This window comes from Tachysurus vachellii, chromosome 26 (assembly GCF_030014155.1).
Source record: "Tachysurus vachellii isolate PV-2020 chromosome 26, HZAU_Pvac_v1, whole genome shotgun sequence".
Classification (NCBI taxonomy): Eukaryota; Metazoa; Chordata; class Actinopteri; order Siluriformes; family Bagridae; genus Tachysurus; species Tachysurus vachellii.
The window spans coordinates 2,016,065-2,037,303 of record NC_083485.1 but is presented as its reverse complement, the minus strand read 5'-3'; the positions used below and the strand labels follow the sequence as shown (position 1 = coordinate 2,037,303).

At 37.1% G+C, this 21,239-nt stretch overlaps 2 protein-coding genes across 3 annotated transcripts in view; one reads left to right on the top strand and one right to left on the bottom strand.

Moving 5' to 3' along the window:
- The window catches only part of LOC132841176 (calponin homology domain-containing protein DDB_G0272472-like), a 102,535-nt gene that overhangs the window by 30,411 nt on the left and 50,885 nt on the right, over positions 1-21,239 (top strand). The window lies entirely within an intron of this gene.
- LOC132841213 (NACHT, LRR and PYD domains-containing protein 1-like) lies at positions 6,096-9,436 on the bottom strand. 2 transcript variants are annotated; one of them, XM_060863490.1, is made up of 7 exons: positions 9,390-9,436; positions 8,104-8,151; positions 7,875-7,957; positions 7,504-7,580; positions 7,117-7,328; positions 6,844-6,914; positions 6,096-6,736 (listed from the first exon to the last, which is right to left on the bottom strand). In XM_060863490.1, exons 2-7 carry the CDS (start codon positions 8,117-8,119, stop codon positions 6,692-6,694), a joined length of 504 nt encoding a protein of 167 aa, XP_060719473.1. In that variant the 5' UTR covers positions 8,120-8,151; positions 9,390-9,436; the 3' UTR covers positions 6,096-6,691. The 2 variants fall into 2 exon arrangements, with proteins under 2 accessions (XP_060719473.1, XP_060719472.1); XM_060863489.1 differs by having other exon boundaries at positions 6,096-6,914.

Here is a 21,239-nt window from a genome sequence, read left to right as displayed (position 1 = left end):
CTAACTCTTTTCTTTCTTTTTCTATAAATTTCTATCTATCTCTAAGGGAGCGCCCAGCCACCCTACGGAGGAAACTCATTTCGGCCGCCTGTATCCGGGATCTTGTCCTTTCAGTCATGACCCAATGGTAGTTTTATGGTTATGGTAGTTTTAACTCTTCTTTTTAAAGACCTCTGCAATTCTCCAATCGTCAATCAACTTCTGAGCCACATCCTGATTGATGGCAGCATATTCTTACATAATCATTCAAATGTGGGTGTTTGTTCGCCCACCTCTTGAGTTCATTTTTCAACTTTTGGCCACGACTGTAAAACTTTCTTTTTCTTGCTTTTTCCTTAGCACGTGACTTTTGTGCCATCACGTTTCCGCACCACTTGGCCATTTGTCTCCAAAAAACTAAAGGTGACTTTATTGACGTCAGGATTGAGGAACACCTCAAATGTAGGGTGGTAGTTGGTACTGTAGTCACGCTTAAACTTCTCCTCCTGAGTAAACACGTGATGGAGAGAATATTACAGAAGTCAACATGCTTCTTCAGATCTGACAAAGAGCTTTTTGTACAATGACATGAGCAGTTTTACTTTACCTCTGGTTGGTGAATATAATCATAGTCATCAGTTTTACAGCATGGCCTGTATTTTTTACCAGGGGTCAGCTGACATGAAAAACTTGCTGTGAATATGGTGCCCTCATGTTTCCTCTGCACCTTTAAGGCCAAGAAAAGTTTTTCAACAGAAGTATTAAAAAACTTAAAATTTTGCTCACTAATATGTTTTGAATAGTAAAATATCTTTTCAATGGACTTAAGGACAGAGTCAGGAATAAAGATCACTAACATATAAAGGTAAAGATAATAAACATATGTATTAAAGCAGATCACCTCTTCAACTGGGACATTCTCTGGCAACACATGGATGTTAAGTTTAGTCAGACTTTGGTGATAGAACAGTAGGACCTGGGCTGTGATGGGATTCCCTCGGTCTAGACATTGCATTAGGAGACCAAAAAGTGAGAGATGTTGAACTTTTATTATCACGTGTGTGTCTGTGACTTCTACAGGCTGAATGATCTCCACATTTCCACCAGTCACATGAGCAACAGTCAATTTAACCTCATCTGTACCTGCAACACATCAACAAGCAGAACAAGGCAGTGACATTACATTATTATATAGTGATCAGAAAAACCTTGTTACTAGTTTTACTGTTTTTGTTTAATAGACACTTTACATATAGTGATATTACTCATATAGTGAGTTTCTAAGTAACTCTGAATTTATTTCTACAGTACATAATTTTGAGAGTAATCCTGAAATATTCTGAGGTACCTGGTCATAAACACTCAACCTTGTTGTTTTTGGAGACTTTTCACTTTGGTGTTCAACAATGAACTTTAATGTGCTATATCTTTGTTTATGTGGGCAAACAACATCAATTCTTTGGTTCCTTAAGTGGTTCCTCTTTGATTCCTTAAGTAGGTCCTTATTTATTATTTATTTTTTACCAAATAAGACTGACTAGAACCCTGTACATTTCACTACACTGTCACAGCTTTCACTTTCTTCATTTATTATTTCCATTTGAAATTTCCATCTGTTTTTGGCAGGACGTTATACACAGGAGTGGCTCCCTGGGAATCCAAAGATTTAGTATCTGCAAATGTGAAGATGAAATGTTGAACTGAATCAACTGAATCATTACTTGAATGCAGTAATAATTATGTTAAAATTTAATTTATGAGACAAATTTAATTTATTAAGACAAAATGTCCCCCTAGTGTTCAGACAGAGAACAGTCCAAGCCATTCCTGACATTCACACTAATTCTAAATCATATGAATTGCTGATGATCTTTTTGAATAATACCTCTGGTTGGAGTACAGTATTTTCAGTATTATTTTTATTGTATAGCCTGTACTTTTGTCTAGGAATCAGAACACAACTACAGGTTGTCTCAATGTACATGAAGCGTGGGTCCTGTTCTTTGATGTGATCATTTAACACTTCTGACACTGAATTTTTATATATCGGGCCATCTTTAAAAATATTCTTGTTTGCCGTAACCCGACAGACCCTGTCAATTTAGGACCGACTCAATTATTTATTTATTAATTTTTTTTGCTTTAAGTCCGACCGACTTGCCGGTTGTAAATTTGCGTTAAGACCGACCTTTTTTATTTTTACTTTTCAAACAACTAATACAAAAGCAGTAAAATAATATTAATTATATTTTAGTAAGTATTGTAAATATATAAATTGCCTAGGCCTACATACAAACGAAATGTATGTTCTTTCTTTTAAATAAAAACCCGTGACGTCATCAATGTTTGCCGGATGTCACACTATGGCCTGTGCGTTTGCTTCGTCTCATACTGTCATTCACTGTCAGAGTCAACGGTTCCCGCTCGATAATGATGTCTGCGGCTGCAGTAAACAAAATGCTCGCGGTCACCGTTCAAAGTCATAAGGGTTCGGGCACCATCATACATCTAAAAAATTCATTAAAACAGCTCGACACCGCTTTAACTTGTTGGTTGCAAATGAGGTTTGCAATGATGCGCCCGAAGGCACGGGTTGAAGACCCAGTCAGTGACGTCATGATATGCTAATTTGTTTAAATTCATACCTGCGTAATCACCATCACCAAAATTGTTAGACCTACCTACCGACCGCTTTATTTATTTATTTTTTTTATTACATTTTTAATATCAGAATATTTTTAAGGAGGGCCTCATTTTGAATTTTTCCCGACGTTCCTGTAAAAAGTGGTCGAGGCAAGATGATGTCGACCACAAAAAAAACAAAAAAAAACACAACCTTTCACACTTTCATTGTAACTTTGAACAAATGTTTTAAACTCATGGTATCTTAAGTATGTAACCTAGTGAGCCAGCATTAATGTATTCAGTGTTAGAGATTTAAGCACTTATGTACGTCGCTCTGGATAAGGGCTTCTGCCAAATGCTGTAAATGTCTCGTGTCAGCATCATGCGAATCTCTTTCTGACCCTCTCATTGTGGACGCTGATCTCCCGTTTTCTCTGCTCGTCAAGTTGCAAATCCACACGACATTCACCAAAAGTTTTTAAATGCACGACTGACATTATATGGCGCTCGGAGCCTTGGTGTTTATGAGCTGCCTTCGTGACGCTGTTCAGTCTGTCAAAGCCAGAATCATTCCATGTCCCTTTACTCGTGTTAAAAAGTAAGCACGGCCAACAAAATAACAAGACTAAAGTTTATCTCATCAGTGAGTTTGCAAAGAAAAAGGTCCCCCAGTGGGCATTAGGGCAATAACGACCACCACCAACTTGTCAGCATTATTACTGGCTTGTTTTCAGCCTGCCAAAGTTCTCTCATACCACCCCGCTGCTGCGATCCCTCCACTGGCTTCCGGTAGCTGCACGCATCAGATTCAAAACACTGATGCTGGCCTACAAAGCCAAAAATGGACCAGCTCCCTCTTACCTCAAAGCCCTCATAACTCCTCGCACTGCACCCCGCACCCTCCGATCTACCAGCACTGCTCAACTGGTTCCACCATCTCTCAGGGTAAGAGGCAAGTTTACTACAAGACTCTTCTCTGTACTGGCACCAAGGTGGTGGAACGAACTTCCCCTAGAGGTCCGGACAGCTGAGTCACTGGATATTTTCAAGCGGCGGTTGAAGACCTACTTATTCAGGAAACACTTCAACTAGCACTTCTTTCATTATCTTTTGCATTTAAAAAAAACAAAAAAAAAACACAACCTTTGACACTTTCATTGTAACTTTGAACAAATGTTTTAAACTCATGGTATCTTAAGTATGTAACTTAGTGAGCCAGCATTAATGTATTCAATGTTAGAGATTTAAGCACTTATGTACGTCGCTCTGGATAAGGGCGTCTGCCAAATGCTGTAAATGTAAATGTAAATGTAAATGTATTACCCTAAGACCATGTGTATCATCTGTTTTAACAAGATCCTTGTTCCATAAAAAACTGGTCCTAAAATGATCAACAAGTTTTTTCAGCCTTTACTTTGTTATTTTGTTATTTATTTTTATTTATAGAGACATTCTGCTGAAGAAGGCAATTTTTTATTTCAGTTGTAGATTTTTTTATTTATTTACTGTTCGAAAGAATGTTTAGAGATTGATCATAAATGCTGCTTCTGTGATAATGTAGATGAAACTGAATATGAGTTGTGATTTTATTTATGTGTGATCAAAAATCATCAAAAAGGGGAATGAAGGATTTTTTGTCTAGTTCTTTCATGCATAATCAACACCTGACATTCGTGTGATCAACATCTGATGTTCCAGCGTCCCAAATGTACTTTACATATAACTGTAAAGAGGGAACCAAATGGCTGAATACATTCATAATAATGAGATGATATGTCGTTACTTCCTTACAAGATCCTAGTACCATTTTTCCAGCCTTCATTTTTGATATTGTTATTAATAGAATTTGATAGAATTCAGCTTTCGCAGCTCATCCTGCTGAGTCGAGATATTTGTACAGCTCTCTCATTTTGTTTTGGGATGTTTTTTCTGCACTGATCTTACTGAACATCTCACAAGTACATGCTTCATAATAACAGTCGTCAGTTTTACAGCATGGCCTGTATTTTTTTACCAGGGGTCAGCTGACATGAAGAGCTTGTTGTTATATACAGTATGTGATGCTCTCATGTTTCCTCTGCACCTTTGAGGCCAAGAAAAGTTTATTTCAACAAAAATATTAAAAAACTTCAAATTTTGCTCACTAATGTTTTGAACAGTAAAATATCTTTTCAATGGACTTAAGGACAGAGTCAGGAATAAAGATCACTAACATATAAAGGTAAAGATAATAAACATATGTATTAAAGCAGATCACTTCTTCAACCGGGACATTCTCTGGCAACAGAAGGATGTTAAGTTTAGTCAGACTTTGGTCATAGAACAGTAGGACTTGGGCTCTGATGGGATTCCCTCGGCCTAGACATTGCATTAAGAGACCATAAAGTGATAGATGTTGAACTTCTATGATCACGTGTGTGTCTGTTACTTCTACAGGCTGAATGATCTCCACATTTCCACCAGTCACATGAGCCACAGTTAATTTAACACTCAACCTTGTTGTTCTTGGAGACTTTTCACTTTGGGATACAACAATGAACTGTTATGTGCAATATCTGTTTTTGTGAGCAAACAACAGCAATTCTTTGGTTCCTTAAGTAGCTTTTTGGACCAAATAAGACTGAAATACTGACCGGAACCCTGTACCAAGACTTCATTTCACTACACTGTCACAGCTTTTACTTTCTTCATTTATTACTAATTTATTATGAATAAAAAAGGGGAAATCAACTTCTTGGTCTCAGAGTGGAAGGTGCAGGCGATGGATTGAACCTTCATTGCACTCAATACTGTACATAGGTCCTGCATGCTCCATGTGCCGTATTCCATACAAGACACAGGACACTGCTTTATACATCACATTACCTTCCTCTTTCACCTCAAACACAAGGTCAGAGAATGTGCACTTATTCAGTCCAGGTTGAAGGTGGAGAAGGCAAATTTTTGATTTCAGTTATAATTTTTTTTATTTATTTACTGTTTGAAAGGATAATAATAATATTCTGAACTACAAACCCCAATGCCTTTTAATAAAACACAGTAAAGAAAATCCTCTACAATAATACTTGGGGAACTCTGGATACAGGATAACGTATTGAGTATAGTGTTCAGTATAGAACAGGAGTAGACACTGTTGGTCCTGTAGAGCTGCTGTCCTGCAGAGTTTAGATCCAATACTGATAAAAACCTCACCTGTGTGTAGCTTTAGTAATCTGTTGTGAAAAATCTTAGAACTCAAGAATGCCCCAAAGTAAAGTGTTATGTCTTAAAAATATTATAATTGGTGTCATAAGACACATGGGAATAGGCCCCAGATGTTGTAATAGTTTTAAGGTAATATATGACTAACATATAAATAACCACACCTGAGTCAACAAGAAAAGATTATTGTAACCATAAACGTAGTAAAAGTAACCAGACTCAGTGCTATCAGGCCTAGGAGAAGTAGGAGTGTGTCACAGGACGGGGGAATAAAAGACCCAAATGCAGGATAGCTTAAAAGAAAAACAGGGTTTATTAACAAAAAAACACGAAACATGGACACTGACTCGAGACACGACAACAAAAGACACCAGGACAAAACGAAAGACAACAGAGGATTCCGCGCTGCTCAAGGCAACGCGGCTCAACTAAATAAACAAGACAATCAGAAACATGAGGAACAGGTGTGCAGAAGCGGGCAGGAAGAGACAAGGACGGGGCAGACACGTGAACACAGAACGTACACAAAAGCACATGGCCAAAGTCCGGGCTGAGTCCTGACAGAGTGTAATCTGGGGATCCAGTTTCAGAATCAGAAGGAGAAGATGCTAAACAGGAGATGGAGGAGAGGCAGGAGTTCTAAGTGCAGGGCAGCAAGTTTCAGCATGAGGACAGCCGTCAGTTTGAGTTCCCTGATCTACGAGGTCAGACAAATGAGTTTGGGTGAAGGAAGTGCGAGTCAGAGGCACAGTAAGTTCAGGAGAGTGGAGCTGGTCCAAGAACATAGAGAGTTCATGGGTCAGATGACACAGCTGAAAGCGATGGTAAACAGTCCTAAATTCAGCTGGAACAGGCCTCATGTAGGTAGAAGGGAGAAGCAGCTGAATCATTCGACCAGCTGGATGCACTTGCTGAGTCTGAGGTTGAGGATCTAGAGGTTGAGGAAAGAGAGTAACCTTTAGTAGAAATAGAGGAACTAAGACTTAAACCAAAGGGGGAGAGACTCTGAACATTTATGATCACGTGTGTGTCTGTCACTATTGTCGGTTGAATGATCTCCACATCATCATTAGTCACATGTGCTACAGTCAGTTTTGCTTTGCCTTTACCTGTAACATATAAACCACAAAAATAAAGCAAACACTGACAAAAAAACTATTTAGTATTTTTTGTCAAGCAAAAAATAGAAGTTTAAAAATAATAATTTACTTGATAATTTGCCACAGTATTTTGTCTTTATTTAGAATTTTTAAATTGCTTAATTTCAACATCAATTTTGAATTTGTAAATGTTTGTGAAACGTCAACTCACCGATCTCACAATGTGGGAAGTGAAGACGACGGATTGAATCTTCTGGGCCATCAATATTGTACAGAGGCCCTGCAGGTTCCTTTTGGGGTAATTTGTTTAGGAGCCAGCTGTCCCAGTCCATTATTTTGTACTTCACTTCCCCTTCACTTTCCATCTCAAACACAATGTTGGTCAATTTGCACATAAACTGACCCGCATGAGGGCAGAAAAACCTGAAGAAAACCAGAAAATCCAGGCCAGAAACGTGTTCTTTTTTTAGTTCTTGCTTAGGGCACAAATCAAAAAGATTAGTGTGCACTACAGTTTAAGCATCAAGGTTTTTCTCATCACCATGAATCATGTTACAGCTAGGACACAAAATCCTAATAAAAACAGCAGTTATATTACCGATATTCATCCTTGTCACAATTTTCAACCAATTCAGGTGTAAATGGTTGCAGCTGAAGAGAAACGTCTGCTGAAGGCTGTTAAATAAACAAAGGAGGAAAAGGGGTTTCATTGCTTAAGCACATATAACTGACCAGTCAAACCTAGACCTAGAACACTCTAGATTGAATTATTTTTATTTTCTTATGTTCTGCTAAAACACTGCCTGCCCCAAAGAGGCTTTCTAGTGGTGTCAAAACCCAGAATCTGGAAAGACCCAGGCACCACTATGGAAGTAGGTACAGTACACTGAGGAAATGAAAAGTTCAGTCTTCCTTCGCTTTTTCACACGTTGATCTGCAGTCTTAAATATCAGCATCAGTGATACTTACATGTCTGGGGTAGGTATGCGGGGTAGATGTGGACCTGGGGCCTTTTTCAGTCCCTTTGTTTTCACCAAAATGTGAAACATATACTGGCAAAAAAAACTATATTATAATACTATTTATTATAATAATAAGAAATGTAAAGAATAAACACAACCAGGGAGAAAGAAACAAAGCATAAGAGTAAAAACACATGCAGACATGATAAATATATGACCCCGATCCAAAATCTTACCAGAAGTGAAGGACATCTCAGACTGTTTCTCTACTTCCTTTTTAAAAACTACAACACAAGAGTAAAAGACATTTTTATCAGTATTAGACTGTGTTATGCCAGACAGACAAAAGATAAACTGCTATCTCTTGTGATCTCTCTGATCAACTCTCTGATCTTCCTTTCTTCTAGATTTCCTCTAGATATCCAAACAGCTGAGTCACTGAGTGTCTTCAGACAACTTGTGAAGACCTACGCATTCCTGAAATACTTAATCTAGAAATTATTTTTTTCTGTTTGTTTATATATATTTAAAAAAATTGTGATATATTTTCTCCGTACAGAGTTTTAGACTCATGGTATCCTTAGTCTGTGACCTAGTGAACCAGTGTTGATGTATTCACTGATAGAAACTTCAAAGTACTTTTGTGCGTCACTCTGGATAAGGGTGTCTACAAAAATACCCACCAAATTATATATTTCATTTATAAACAATAAAAAAATAAATAAAATAATTAATTATTAAAATGAATAATCCAGTGTTTTGTTTCAAGATTGACCCAAAGTGCCACTTTTTTGCATTATTTATTTATTTATTTATTTATTTATTTATTTAATTAAAAAGACATGTTGATATAATTGCTTTTTCTCATCAGTACTATAATTGTAATGAGTCTGTCTGTGTTTCTGTCCTGTTTCTGTCTGCTGTCTTTTCCTGTGGTTAATTGTTTGCTCCGCCCACTCTTTGGTTTCCATGGACATTCATTGTACTCCTTCTCTCCTTCAGGTGTGTTGTCTTAGTCTCTGATTGTCTCTGCTCTGTGATTGGTTCCTGTTTGATATATATACTCTGTTTGTCCACTTCCCTGGTGTTGGTCGTTGTTAGATGTTGGTGTGCCTGTTTCCTGTTTCCTGTAAGCTCTGTGTTCTGCCCTGTTCTGTTCTGTCTGTTTAGCTGTTTCTTGTGTTTTTGGACTATTAAACTTTAAAATCTGCATTTGGATCCTCACTCGCCTTTGTCCTGCGCCGTGACAATAATGAAGTTTATAATATCAAAATATCTTTTCTGTTGCCTAATAAAAATCCCAGATTAAACTAAATGCAAATAAACCAATGTAATGTATTGTAATAAAGAATATCTTATCTATTAACACTGAAATTCATCTTAAAAAAGCAGGCAACTTGATCAAAAATGATAAAATGATGATCTGTTTTTTAATGTAAATCAGGAATTGTAGGCTTCATTTGAAGGTTCATTTAAAATTTTTTAAGATATTCAAAATTAAAATATAAAACACTATAATTACCTTAAGCAGCTGAGTAAAATGGCAGATCAACAAAGTAGCCCTTCCTGTACTTTCAGTTTAAGGACATATGCCTGTATATATATATATACTTACTGTATATACTGTAGGTGGATACCCACAAGACATTGCGCAACTCTAATTAAAGGGGGAAAAACATTCACACCAATTGGAGCAACTTGAATGGAATTGTATTTGTGTTGAATTGGATTCTTCATGTATCATATTATATAATGTATAAGAATGTAATATAATCACAACGCTCTAAATGTCTTCATTGGCTCTTCTGGGAAATAGTTATTTTAGCTACTCTAGCTATTAATAGCCAGACAAATTCTTCATGTCATTTATATTTTTGAATTTCCAATTAAACATTTGTATTTGGTTCATACTTTAGTATTGCTAAGAATATACTATTGGTGGGTGTTTAGAAATATTTCAAATTGTATAGATGTCTACATGTTGGGATAAAAGAATGTTTTTTTAAATACTGCTGATTTTAGGCAGAATAAGTAGAAGAAAGAAGCAAATCTGGCTCTATCATTTTAGTAAAAATGTGCTTAAATTTTTTTAAATCCATTTACATTAAATAAAAATAAAAGCACATGTCCAAAATTGGTCATCTATTCTGGAATGTTCTTACTGTGGCAATCACAGAGACACTATCTTATTGCGGGAATCCATTGAGCTCACGTATGTAAAAGATTCCTCAGACTGCTATGCTGTCGTGTGACTAATGAGCAGAACTGGGCAGATGACTTTGTGTTGTTGTTTTCATCATGTGTTCATGTCTTTCAAGAAAACACCTGAGCCTTCACCCTTCCGGTTGGTAGGTCATGTGAAAGGCGAAAACTTTATTAACTATAAATATTACTACATTTATATTTATCTTATATTGTACATTTATTATTATTATTATTATTATTATTATTATTATTACGTTACGACTTCAGTAGTAAAAGAACGAGTTGACACAGAGACGCCAAATAAACAGAAAAAAAAACATGTACAATTTATTTGGTGAACTTTTCTGTGAGGAGATGTGTATTTAACTTTTTTTGGAAGGAGTCTCTAGTGTTAGGCAAAATCTTTTACACTCTGAGTTCAGTAACTTACAAACTGTATTTTCTAGCTCTTGGGTAACTGTTTATAGCTGCAAGTGAAAACAGAATCTATTTTACAGATGTTCTATGACATTAAAAATTATACATGGAATAAAAGAATTCATGTTGATCTAATTATTTAGATTTCAAATAAGAAATCTAAAGAATGTAAGAATGTGTAAGAATATGTTTTTATCTACTTAAAATAAAATCCACAGATTATGATGGTATGGATGTTGCTTTATGGATGACGTCTATAACATGACTAATCAGTCTGGGAAGTGCTATGTTTCGCCTGGTCTTCGGGTAAATAAGAAGATGCAATCAGAACTGCAGAATCTCACGATCTCGCGTTCAATTAACAAGAAACTTGCCAACAGCAACAACAGGTTTAGTCACATGAGAGATATAAGCTTTTAAAATAGTTGGGTAAGATACATGACTTTATTGATGCCGATCAGGGGTACAGAGAGGAATCATTATCAAAGTGTCTGGGGCAGATCCACAGGCTGGATTTTTGTCCCAATTGTGATCCCAAATGAATTAACAAAAAAATGTTGTACAAAAAGAAAATCATGACATCATATTGTATAATGAGGTGTATTAAAGGTAGGAGGGTCTATGGGGTAGATTCAGAAAACAAGTTAATCAGAGAAGGTTTTCTGGAACTGAGGTCATAAAAAGCAAAACAAATGGTAAAAGACATAAATACCCAAGAACTCCAGGGGTAGGACAAGAAAACAGCGCTGGACATTATCGTTTACCTGCCTGTGTCTGCCAATAAATTCAAATAGAATGAGTCTGAGATACAACTGAATTAATTTCTGTTTTTTCAATTACTTTTATATTTTATTTCCACTGCAACAGGATTCACAATAATTCAATTGTGACAAATCATATGAACTTGAAATTCAATTCACTAACGTTAAAGCTGGGGTGCATGATGTTTGAAAAATGCTTCACAAAACTGAGTCTGGCCGACAAAAAAAACAAATGTGTAGCCAATTAGCAGAAAGGGGCGTGTCTTGTCAATAAGCAGAGAGTGTTCAGTGCGCATGTCTGACATTAGCATAAAGGGGGCATGTCTTGTCAATATGCGGCGGAGAGAGTGTTCAGTGTGCATGTCTGACATTAGCATAAAGGGGCGTGTCCAGAGAGAGTGTTCAGTGCGCATGTCTGACATTAGCATAAAGCGTTTGAAACATTGACATGGTGGATACCTGCCGTTACCTCTGCCTCAGGTTTTAGGTGTCGAACGTCGTCTTCCGCGTGAAACGGAGCTAAACCTTTCACGGTACAACACACAGTACTACAAAAACACATTTGTATTACCATAGTATCTCATTGAGTTCATTTATTGATAAAAATATACCCTCGGCCAGCTGCCCCAGCAGGTTCCGCCATAATAGTTGCCTGGGTCACGCATGTATGTGTGGAGCGGAGCTATCAAAACAGGGGTGACACCCATTTGGGCTAGGGGCGTGTTTGTTTTGGTGATTTTAAATTTCAACATTGGCTTTCAAACATCGTGCACCCCACCTTTAAGAAGAACATTAAGGGAGCAGAAAGCAGCCCCACAGAGCACACAATAATAAATAAGTACACACATCACAAACTATAGAAATGATGACAAAAAGGTGAAATACAGACTTCTCATAAATGGAGAAAAAAAACAGGAAATTAGCGGCAGTGTTTCAGGGAAAAACATTAGAGCTTGTTGACTTTTCAGGCTCTGTTTTGCTTTCATTTACAGCATTTGGCAGACGCCCTTATCCAGAGCGACTTACATTATCTAATTTTTATACAGCTGAGCAATTGAGGGTTAAGGGCCTTGCTCAGGGGCCCAACAGTGGCAGCTTGGTGGACTTGGGATCGAACTCACAACCTTAAGATTGGTAGCCCATCACCTTAACCACTAGGCTACCACAGGCCCTACTTACAGGCTTACTGCATCTTTCTACTTCTCCATCTTTCTCAGCAAATCCCTGCACCTCAAAGGGGACACGCTCATAGCGCGACAATCAAATCTCTCGGAAGAAGTGACGTCAACATCTTTCTCCGCCAATGGAAGGGGGAGGAGAAGATTTAGAAGACAGAAAATAGAAAGCAGAGAAAAAATTATTTAGGTAGATAATTTGGAAGATAGGAAAAGAAATACTGACAGACACAGTATCTTTTTATGATCTATTTTTAATTTATTATTATTATTATTATTATTATTATTGTTATTATTATTATTATTAACATTGTTATGATTATTATTACAATTGTTATTATTATTATTATTATTATTATTATTATTATTATTATACATGTATATAATAAGACCTAACTAGAATGTACATTTCCTGACTAAAATGTGAATGGTGCTTGCAAGTTACCCTCATCGGGCTGAGTGTTTTGATATATGACACGTCCATGTTGTGCTAACTTTTTGATTTCGCTTATTTTGGGGGCGGGGCAACATGTGACATCAAGTCACATCATCAGAATACACATGAGGAAGTTCCCCTCATTGTTCTGAGTGTTTTGATATGTCACATGTCCATGTTGTAAAAAGTTTTTTGATTTTGCATATTTTGGGGCCACGGCAGAACCGAAAGGCCAGTCGGTACACCAATATAAAACTTTGTTCAGAGTATCACCATAAAGGAGCTGGCTGAGTTTGGTTTAGATAGTTCGAAAGCTTGCTGAGTTATAAACCTCCAAAGTTTATAATGGGAGTCTATGGGAAAAAAGGCCACTTTTGAGACCCGGTACCGGAAGTACCGATACTCGGATCACTTATAAAAGTCATAGCACACCTCTTCTCAATGAGCCAGTCGATTTGACACCTCATTCATGGGTCTAGGACAAAAGCTGCGGGACAAGTTACGTGCCGAAGTTTTGTCCGGCACAATAGTAATAATGTTGCTTTGTATTTATCATTAAGTCCAGAGAAAATTTAAGGTTTTGATATTAAGATAATCTCCTTTTTCACAATATAATACATAGTGCTAGTAGGTGTAAGTTTATTACTTACATTCTTCCACTTGAGTAAACTTCAAATGAACAATCACTACTTACCTTATAGCCTACTGCATGTAACACTGCTACAATGGTGTGACTATACAGTACATGTTCATTTACACATTTAAATTGTATTGGTTTATTAAATATGATACACAAAGCAATTTGCAGGTGGAAGCAAATCACAAATTTGAGAACATAATGTGAAAGTTAGATAGTTGAGGTGCCAAAGACTGTTCAATCTCTTATTTATTCTTTTCCCGCAATATTTTTGCAACATTAAATAAGTAAAGTCACATAAACCAAAAAACCCACAAAGTTTGACTTTGAGGATGAACTTGTGTGTTACACTGCCAACCTAACTGGTGACATCTTTCCAGGACTGTCAGCTGAGTTAACTATTTAAAAAAAAAAGTGTTCAGTGTCCCTGCAACTTGTCCATGACTGACGTCTCTGTTTATCACTTGGGAATCTACAAACAGATTTAGATTCTGATTATTTTATTTTAATGCCGTCAGCAATCAAAGCTATTTTCATGGCAAAAATTCAATTACAAAAACATAAATATCATATAAATACAATAAAAACAAAAAATATAAACAGCAAGTCATATTATACATTTTAATTACTTTTTAATTAACAGAAGATAAAAAGATTAAAAAAAAAAATCCAAAACATTTTCAGGCAGAATGTCATTAAATATGTCTTTAAGTGAAGTAACTTGATAAAAGAGCACAGATTCCGGCATCGGACATACATTTGAAGTAAAGGAGCACCGTACAAAGATGGCGGCGGTTTTGACGCATTTTTAGGACCCCAAGGCGACATCTAGTGTATAGATATCTATGTCTGTAATGAAGGTGAAAGTGAAAATAGTTTTCGACTCTCAGACAGAGTCACTGCGCCATTACACTTCCTGCTGTAACGGACTGATACAGGAGGAATATATGTGTATATGTAGACAGGGGACATTTTAAACACGGTGTTTAAACCCTAATGAGTTAAATACCGAATATGTGGCGCTCTGAAATGTGGAAACACTTCAGTTAAAGTATCAGATGTGTTTATATGAGGAACAGGAAAGGTAAGAGGAGTTAGCATCATGCTAAAGTACAAGCTAATCTCAAACTAATCCAATTGTGTGTAATTCCTTACCTTCTTATCATGTATTTGTGTTAAACATGAGGACTCTCTCTCTCTCTCTCTCTCTCTCTCTCTCTCTCTCTCTCTCTCTCTCTCTCTGTGTGTGTGTGTGTGTGTGTGTGTGTGTGTTTAGGATTTTATTAGTCTGAATCTACCGAAAGAGATAAAGATGGCGACTGCAAGCAGTAAGTTATATTTCAAGGAACGAATTTATAAATATAATTTGAAGATTGAAGATTAATCTAATTGTGTGTGTGTGTGTGTGTGTGTGTGTGTGTGTGTGTGTGTGTGTGTTTTCCCACACAGATGAGTTTAAACTCAGTGGTCCCAGTAATACAGAGTTGTATAATCGCTCTGCTGTCACTCTCTCATGTCGTCTGTCTCCTGAAATCAGTGCTGTTGACTTGGAGATCCGGTGGTTTAAGGAGACAGACTGTGTTTGTGTTTATAAGAACAGTAAGGTGACAGAGGGGAGAGGTTATGAGGGCAGAGTGAGTCTGTTCACTCAGGAGCTGGAGAGAGGAAACGTCTCCTTACAGCTGAGAAACTGTACACGGTCAGATAGAGGAGATTACCTCTGTCAGGTCACTGATGGAGACAGAACAGAAGAGATTACAGTATTTATGTGTAAGTGTTCCTGATCTCCACACTGTATAAACTCCACATCATCATCTGTGCTTCTCATCTCAGTACATAAACACACTCAGTATTCAGTGTGAGATTCAGTATACAGGCTGCTAATGTGGAGTGAAGATCATTTGAGGTGAATTAACAGTAACTCTATTTTTCACTCTTCTACACACCTGCACAAGGGCTTAAAAGCAGCAGCTTGTACAAATATGAAGTAACTAGGGATTTATTTATCTAACTTTATTTATCTATTAATCAGAGATTGACTGAATATCAGTTTAAACTAAAACAAAGAGATATTTTTTACATCAGAGAGGAAATTAAATTACACACTAAATGTGATTTAAATGATTACAATTTCTGTATATCCAGTAGATCAGACTACATCACTGCCAAATACAGCACTGAGAACCAAACTACACACATTTAGGTTAAAGGTAGAGGAATAAAACAGTCTGGCTGATGATTAAGACTTTTGGTGTAAGTATATCTGTCTAGTGACTAATGTGAGATGTATAACAGTCCAGAGAACACAGATTAGCTCGTCATGTAGTCAGCTTAGCTCCTGCTAACATGCTGTGTTTGTATTTCTCTACTTCTGTAAGTCTGTAAATTCAGAGTGGAGACTAATATCAGGAGTTACAGGTTGTAGTGTTGGACTTTTCCAACATGATTTGTTTTAAAACTAACACAGTAAGGTACAGACCTGGAGAACACAAACTGTATTGTCCTTGTAACTGTGTTAATAACATGAAATGAGAAACTGAACGACTCCCACTACAATGTAGACTCTCATCTTTCATTAGTCGTGTTTACACACAAAGATTTTTACCAGTATGAATGAATTCAGCCAGACTGCAGATTCCTAATGAACTGTTTCTGTGTGTCTTAAAATGGACTCTTTTCATTTATATACATGTTACATGTGATCTGATCCAAATCTATCTTGGTGCTCAGAGCTCTAGGTTAGTGCTTCTGAATGATTAAATCATTTATCACTATATTTTAAAATCAGGCAAGAATCAATATCACACAAACACACTCACAATTATTAAACAGATTAAAATCTCTAACATGAGATAAATGTGAAAATAATATAAAGAAAATAAAAAAAGAAAATAATGTGAACCCAAAATGCCACTGACGCCCTCTAGTGGCTGTCTGCAGAACAATTGTTAACTCCACCAGTTCCCATGTTAGTGAATGGAACATGATCCAAACTTTCATTTAATTCCACAGAGATGAGGTTGACTAAGGCAGCTAACACTAACTCAGATTCATACTAATTTATTGTGTGTATGATTTTAGATAACACTAGCAGTAGCTTGTTAAGGTTAACCAGTCACTAGTTTTTAAATGAACTGCACTGACAGAATGAGTGGAGAATAAGAGCGAACTTCTTCATTCAGATGAGTAACGTACTGCAGCTCAAATCAGTAATTCATGAGTCAAAGCTCTAAAACTTTTTCCTAACAATGATAAGATTAATATTCCTGTGAACATTATAACAGTACAGTTTAACATGTTACATTTTTATTACTAACACTGTATTAACTTTGAGGTAACTGATGCAGTGTTTTTAGCTTCCCTGTGATTGGGTCTGGGTTTTAATACATGACGACACCTCAGTGTTCTGACATAATGATTCACTATCTGTTGTTATATTTTATTAAAATAGTTATGTTGGCTTTGTAGAAGCCAACATTCTGATTTCCTTTATAAGCTTATTATTATTATTATTATTATTATTATTATTATTATTATTATTATTATTATTATTATTATTATTCTTAGCCACAAATTTATCAAGAGTAACTCGTCCTAGGGCTTTCGAGCCACATGCACCAAATTCGGATATGTCGTAGACCCTGGTCTGAAGTTTGTTGCTATTACTTTTCTAAGCGATCGGAATTCCGGCATTCCCGGTACGGAAGCTCAAAGTGGCCTTTTTTCGTATCCACTTCCATTATAAATTTTGGAGGTTTATAACTCGGCAAGTTTTCGAGCGATTTACACCAAACTCGGACAGGTTCTTTAGGACGTTACTCCGGACAAAGTTCCGGACTCGGCGTTCCGACGGAACTTTCGGTTTTCCCGTAGTCGACGATGGAACGTCCCATAGACTTGAATGGGGAATTCCTAAAATTCCTCTAAGCTTTCACACACGCAGCGTGCTCAGAGCTCAGGCACGGCTTCTCTCCTGTGTTCTATGCAGTATAATAATAAGTAGAATCCCATAATGACTGCAGTATTGACATGAAATGTCCAAACCCTCAGTAGCCACTTTTTGCCAAAAGTATTGGCACCCCACCGGGTATACTGGTGACGTCACGTGTAGCCCCGCCCCCAGAATAAGCGAAATCAAAAATGAGCACAATATGGACATGTCATATATCAAAACACTCAGCCCAATGAGGGGAACTGCCCCACGTGTATTTTGGTCACGTCACGTGACGTCACGTGTATAGCCCCGCCCCCAAAATAAGCGAAATCAAAAATTTGCACAACATGGACATGTGACATATCAAAACACTCAGCCCAATGAGGGGAAGTGCCTCACGTGTGTTATGGTCACGTCACGTCACGTGTCGTCACGTGTCATCACGTGAAAATAAAAAATTTGCACAACATGGACATGTGACATATCAAAACACTCAACACAATGAGGGGAACTGCCCCACGTGTATTTTGGTAACGTCACGTGACGTCACGTGTAGCCCCGCCCCCAAAATAAGCGAAATAAAAAATTTGCACAACATGGACATGTGACATATCAAAACACTCAGCACAATGAGGGGAACTGCCCCACGTGTATTTTGGTCACGTCACGTGACGTCACGTGTAGCCCCGCCCCCAAAATAAGCGAAATCAAAAATTAGCACAACATGGACATGTGACATATCAAAACACTCAGCACAATGAGGGGAACTGCCCCACGTGTATTTTGGTCACGTCACGTGACGTCACGTGTAGCCCCGCCCCCAAAATAAGCGAAATCAAAAATTAGCACAACATGGACATGTCATATATCAAAACACTCAGCCCAATGAAGGGAAGTGCCTCACGTGTGTTATGGTCACGTCACGTCACGTGTCGTCACGTGTCATCACGTGAAAATAAAAAATTTGCACAACACGGACATGTGACATATCAAAACACTCAGCCCAATGAGGGGAAGTGCCTCACGTGTGTTATGGTCACGTCACGTCACGTGTCGTCACGTGTCATCACGTGAAAATAAAAAATTTGCACAACATGGACATGTGACATATCAAAACACTCAGCACAATGAGGGGAACTGGCTCATTGATTATTCGGATCATGTCACATGCTCATGTCCGCTCGCCTCCAAAAGTATTGGCACCCTAGCGGTCCAGTAGCTTTCACAATCTTTCTGTCCACTTGCCTCCAAAAGTAACACTAACCCTTATGTCCACTCGCCTCCAAAAAGCACCGGCCTTTGCGAATACTTGCACCGTCAAAGCCAACATCAAAGTTTGTCTCGACGAACTTTACAAATCTAGTTAAAATTGTAGCTGAACATCTTTGAAAGCACAGAGTGAAGATTGTTTATCAGCTGTTCTGACTGTAAATCATAAGTTTTTCTCATTGTATTTTATCTAACATTACATTTCTCTCTGTTGTTTTACATGATACTTCTCACAGGGGTAAGTAAATAACTCGACTTCACACTAATAGTAAAAGCTGATATTTTATAAACCTCTCACATATATTACATTTAATCCAGGAATCAAATAGAAACATAAAGATGATTTTCAGATCATGTTTATGTGAAGGAGTCTGATCAGTAAGTGAGATTCCACTTCCATTAGTCAGCTTCTTTCCCACAATGCACCTGTGTGTAACCTCACTGCAGTGTAATAATGTACAGAGACGTTTACCGTGTCGAGTAAAAGACACAACAAACACACAGCATATAACACACACCACTGACAGACTCCATCAGAATGTTACACAATAAACATAAATCACAGCTTTAACAGTTTTCAGTGTTTGTAGACAGAATAATTGTCATCAGTCGCTCTGCGTAACAATCACACCATGTTTTGAAAAAGCACTGAAGAGTCGACTCGGCCTGGTGTTTAGTGTCTTTAAGCTAATGGTAGTAAGTCGTGTTAATGCACACAGCATAAAGACAACCTGACTGAACTGAGAACAGAAGTCCTTCACTTCATTTCTAAAGCTTCCTTCATAGGAGAGAGGGATTTGGGAGTGAAAGAGAGAAAAACAGAAGGAGATCACGCATCTTCTCTAATCTACTGCGACATGTCACATGCTGTCGTAACCAGTATATAGACGAGGCAGCAGTAAAGAACATCATTCTGTTATCTGTTCAGGTTTTACATTGATAAATGTCTGTGTTTATAATTAAAGGAAGTGAGAATCTGATATTCTGTATATTCCTTTATCTACTACAATAGCACAGAGATATATTACAAAATATTTCACTATATATTTAAAATACACAGGGGGAAATGTACAAATACTGACATACTGTATATTGGTAAAGACATGCAGAGATCAGAAAATAGGATTTTCCAATAAATCACAAGATATTTCTCTTCCTTAAGGGGAACTAGCGGTATATTAGCACAATGCTACATGATACAGATTTACTGTGTGTGATGACTGATTGTTGTCTAGTTTTCCTCTTTTTTATTAAGACACACATCAGCTGTGTTTTAACCAGAGTAACAGTTACTTTCCACATTTTCACATGGAACAATTCACATTTGTAATCATGCATAAAATTTTCACACTGTTTTATTTACTTTCACAGGATCTACTGAGATGTGAGTATAAACCCCTTTTCTGTGCTAGTGATGTCTTGATGCTGCATGAATAATATATTTATTGTTCAGATGAAATAGATTAGACTGTGCTGTGTGTTCAGAGTGCAATAGCACATAGATATCTGAGCATCATGAGCATAGTGTAGTGAACACAACAGACTGTGATCTCTAACAGAACATTCATCATGCTGGTGTCTAGTTTGTCATTTAGTGTTGTACAGACACAGAAATCTGACCTACACACTGATACTGAGAGAGAAAAAGCTGAAGGTTTTATAACAAACAGTCATTAGTGAACACAATCTGATCTACTGAAGCTAATAATCAGAGACTGACTCATTATCAGTTTAAACTGAAACAATCAGAGACATTTTTACATCAGAGAGGAAATTAAATTACATATCAAACACATCCAGTAGAAACTGGTGATTATAGCAATAAGAACCAAAACCACACAAACCCCAGGTAATATTGGTCTGTTAGTTTGTTCTGTAGATTAATGAGCAAAGAAACTCCAATATTTTCTACACAATGAATAAACACCATGTATAACGATTAAACATAAACCTCAGTGAAAGTCTGTAGAGATCTGAGACACAGAACAAAAATCCACCAGCATGACCTCAGAGTCTTTATCCAATAGACAGATAAACACACAGATAAAGTTCAAGAGCAAAGGAGCAGATTCCAGTTTGTTAAAAAGTAGATGATGGACAGATGAGACAAAGACTAAGCTGTAGCAGAGTGATGAAAAGAGGAAAGTGTGAAGTGAAAAGAAAACTGTTCATGATCCAAATCAAAGCAGCACTTCTGTGAAACATGGAGACATGGACATTTATGGAAGACAGTAGAACTTGTCTTTATTTTTCCCTGATACAGATTGAAATGGGGTTAAAATATGGTGATGTTCAGCATTTTCACTTCATATGGAGTGTTTTATTCAGCAGCTGATCACAGATCTGTGTTACTGCACTGAGTAAAAACACCTCATGAAGTCTTTCATTATTTAATATAAACTATTTATAATGATTCACTATCTGTTGTTCTATTTTATTAAAATAGTTAAAATTGTAGCTGAACATCTTTGAAAGCACAGAGTGAAGATTGTTTATCAGCTGTTCTGACTGTAAATCATAAGTTTTTCTCATTGTATT

Coding starts and splice junctions, on each gene's coding strand:
- LOC132841213 (XM_060863489.1), bottom strand. Junction 7,581..7,874: donor CGCATACCTACCCCAGACAT/GTAAGTATCACT, acceptor TTTATTTAACAG/CCTTCAGCAGACGTTTCTCT. Junction 6,915..7,116: donor CTTCCCACATTGTGAGATCG/GTGAGTTGACGT, acceptor TATATGTTACAG/GTAAAGGCAAAGCAAAACTG.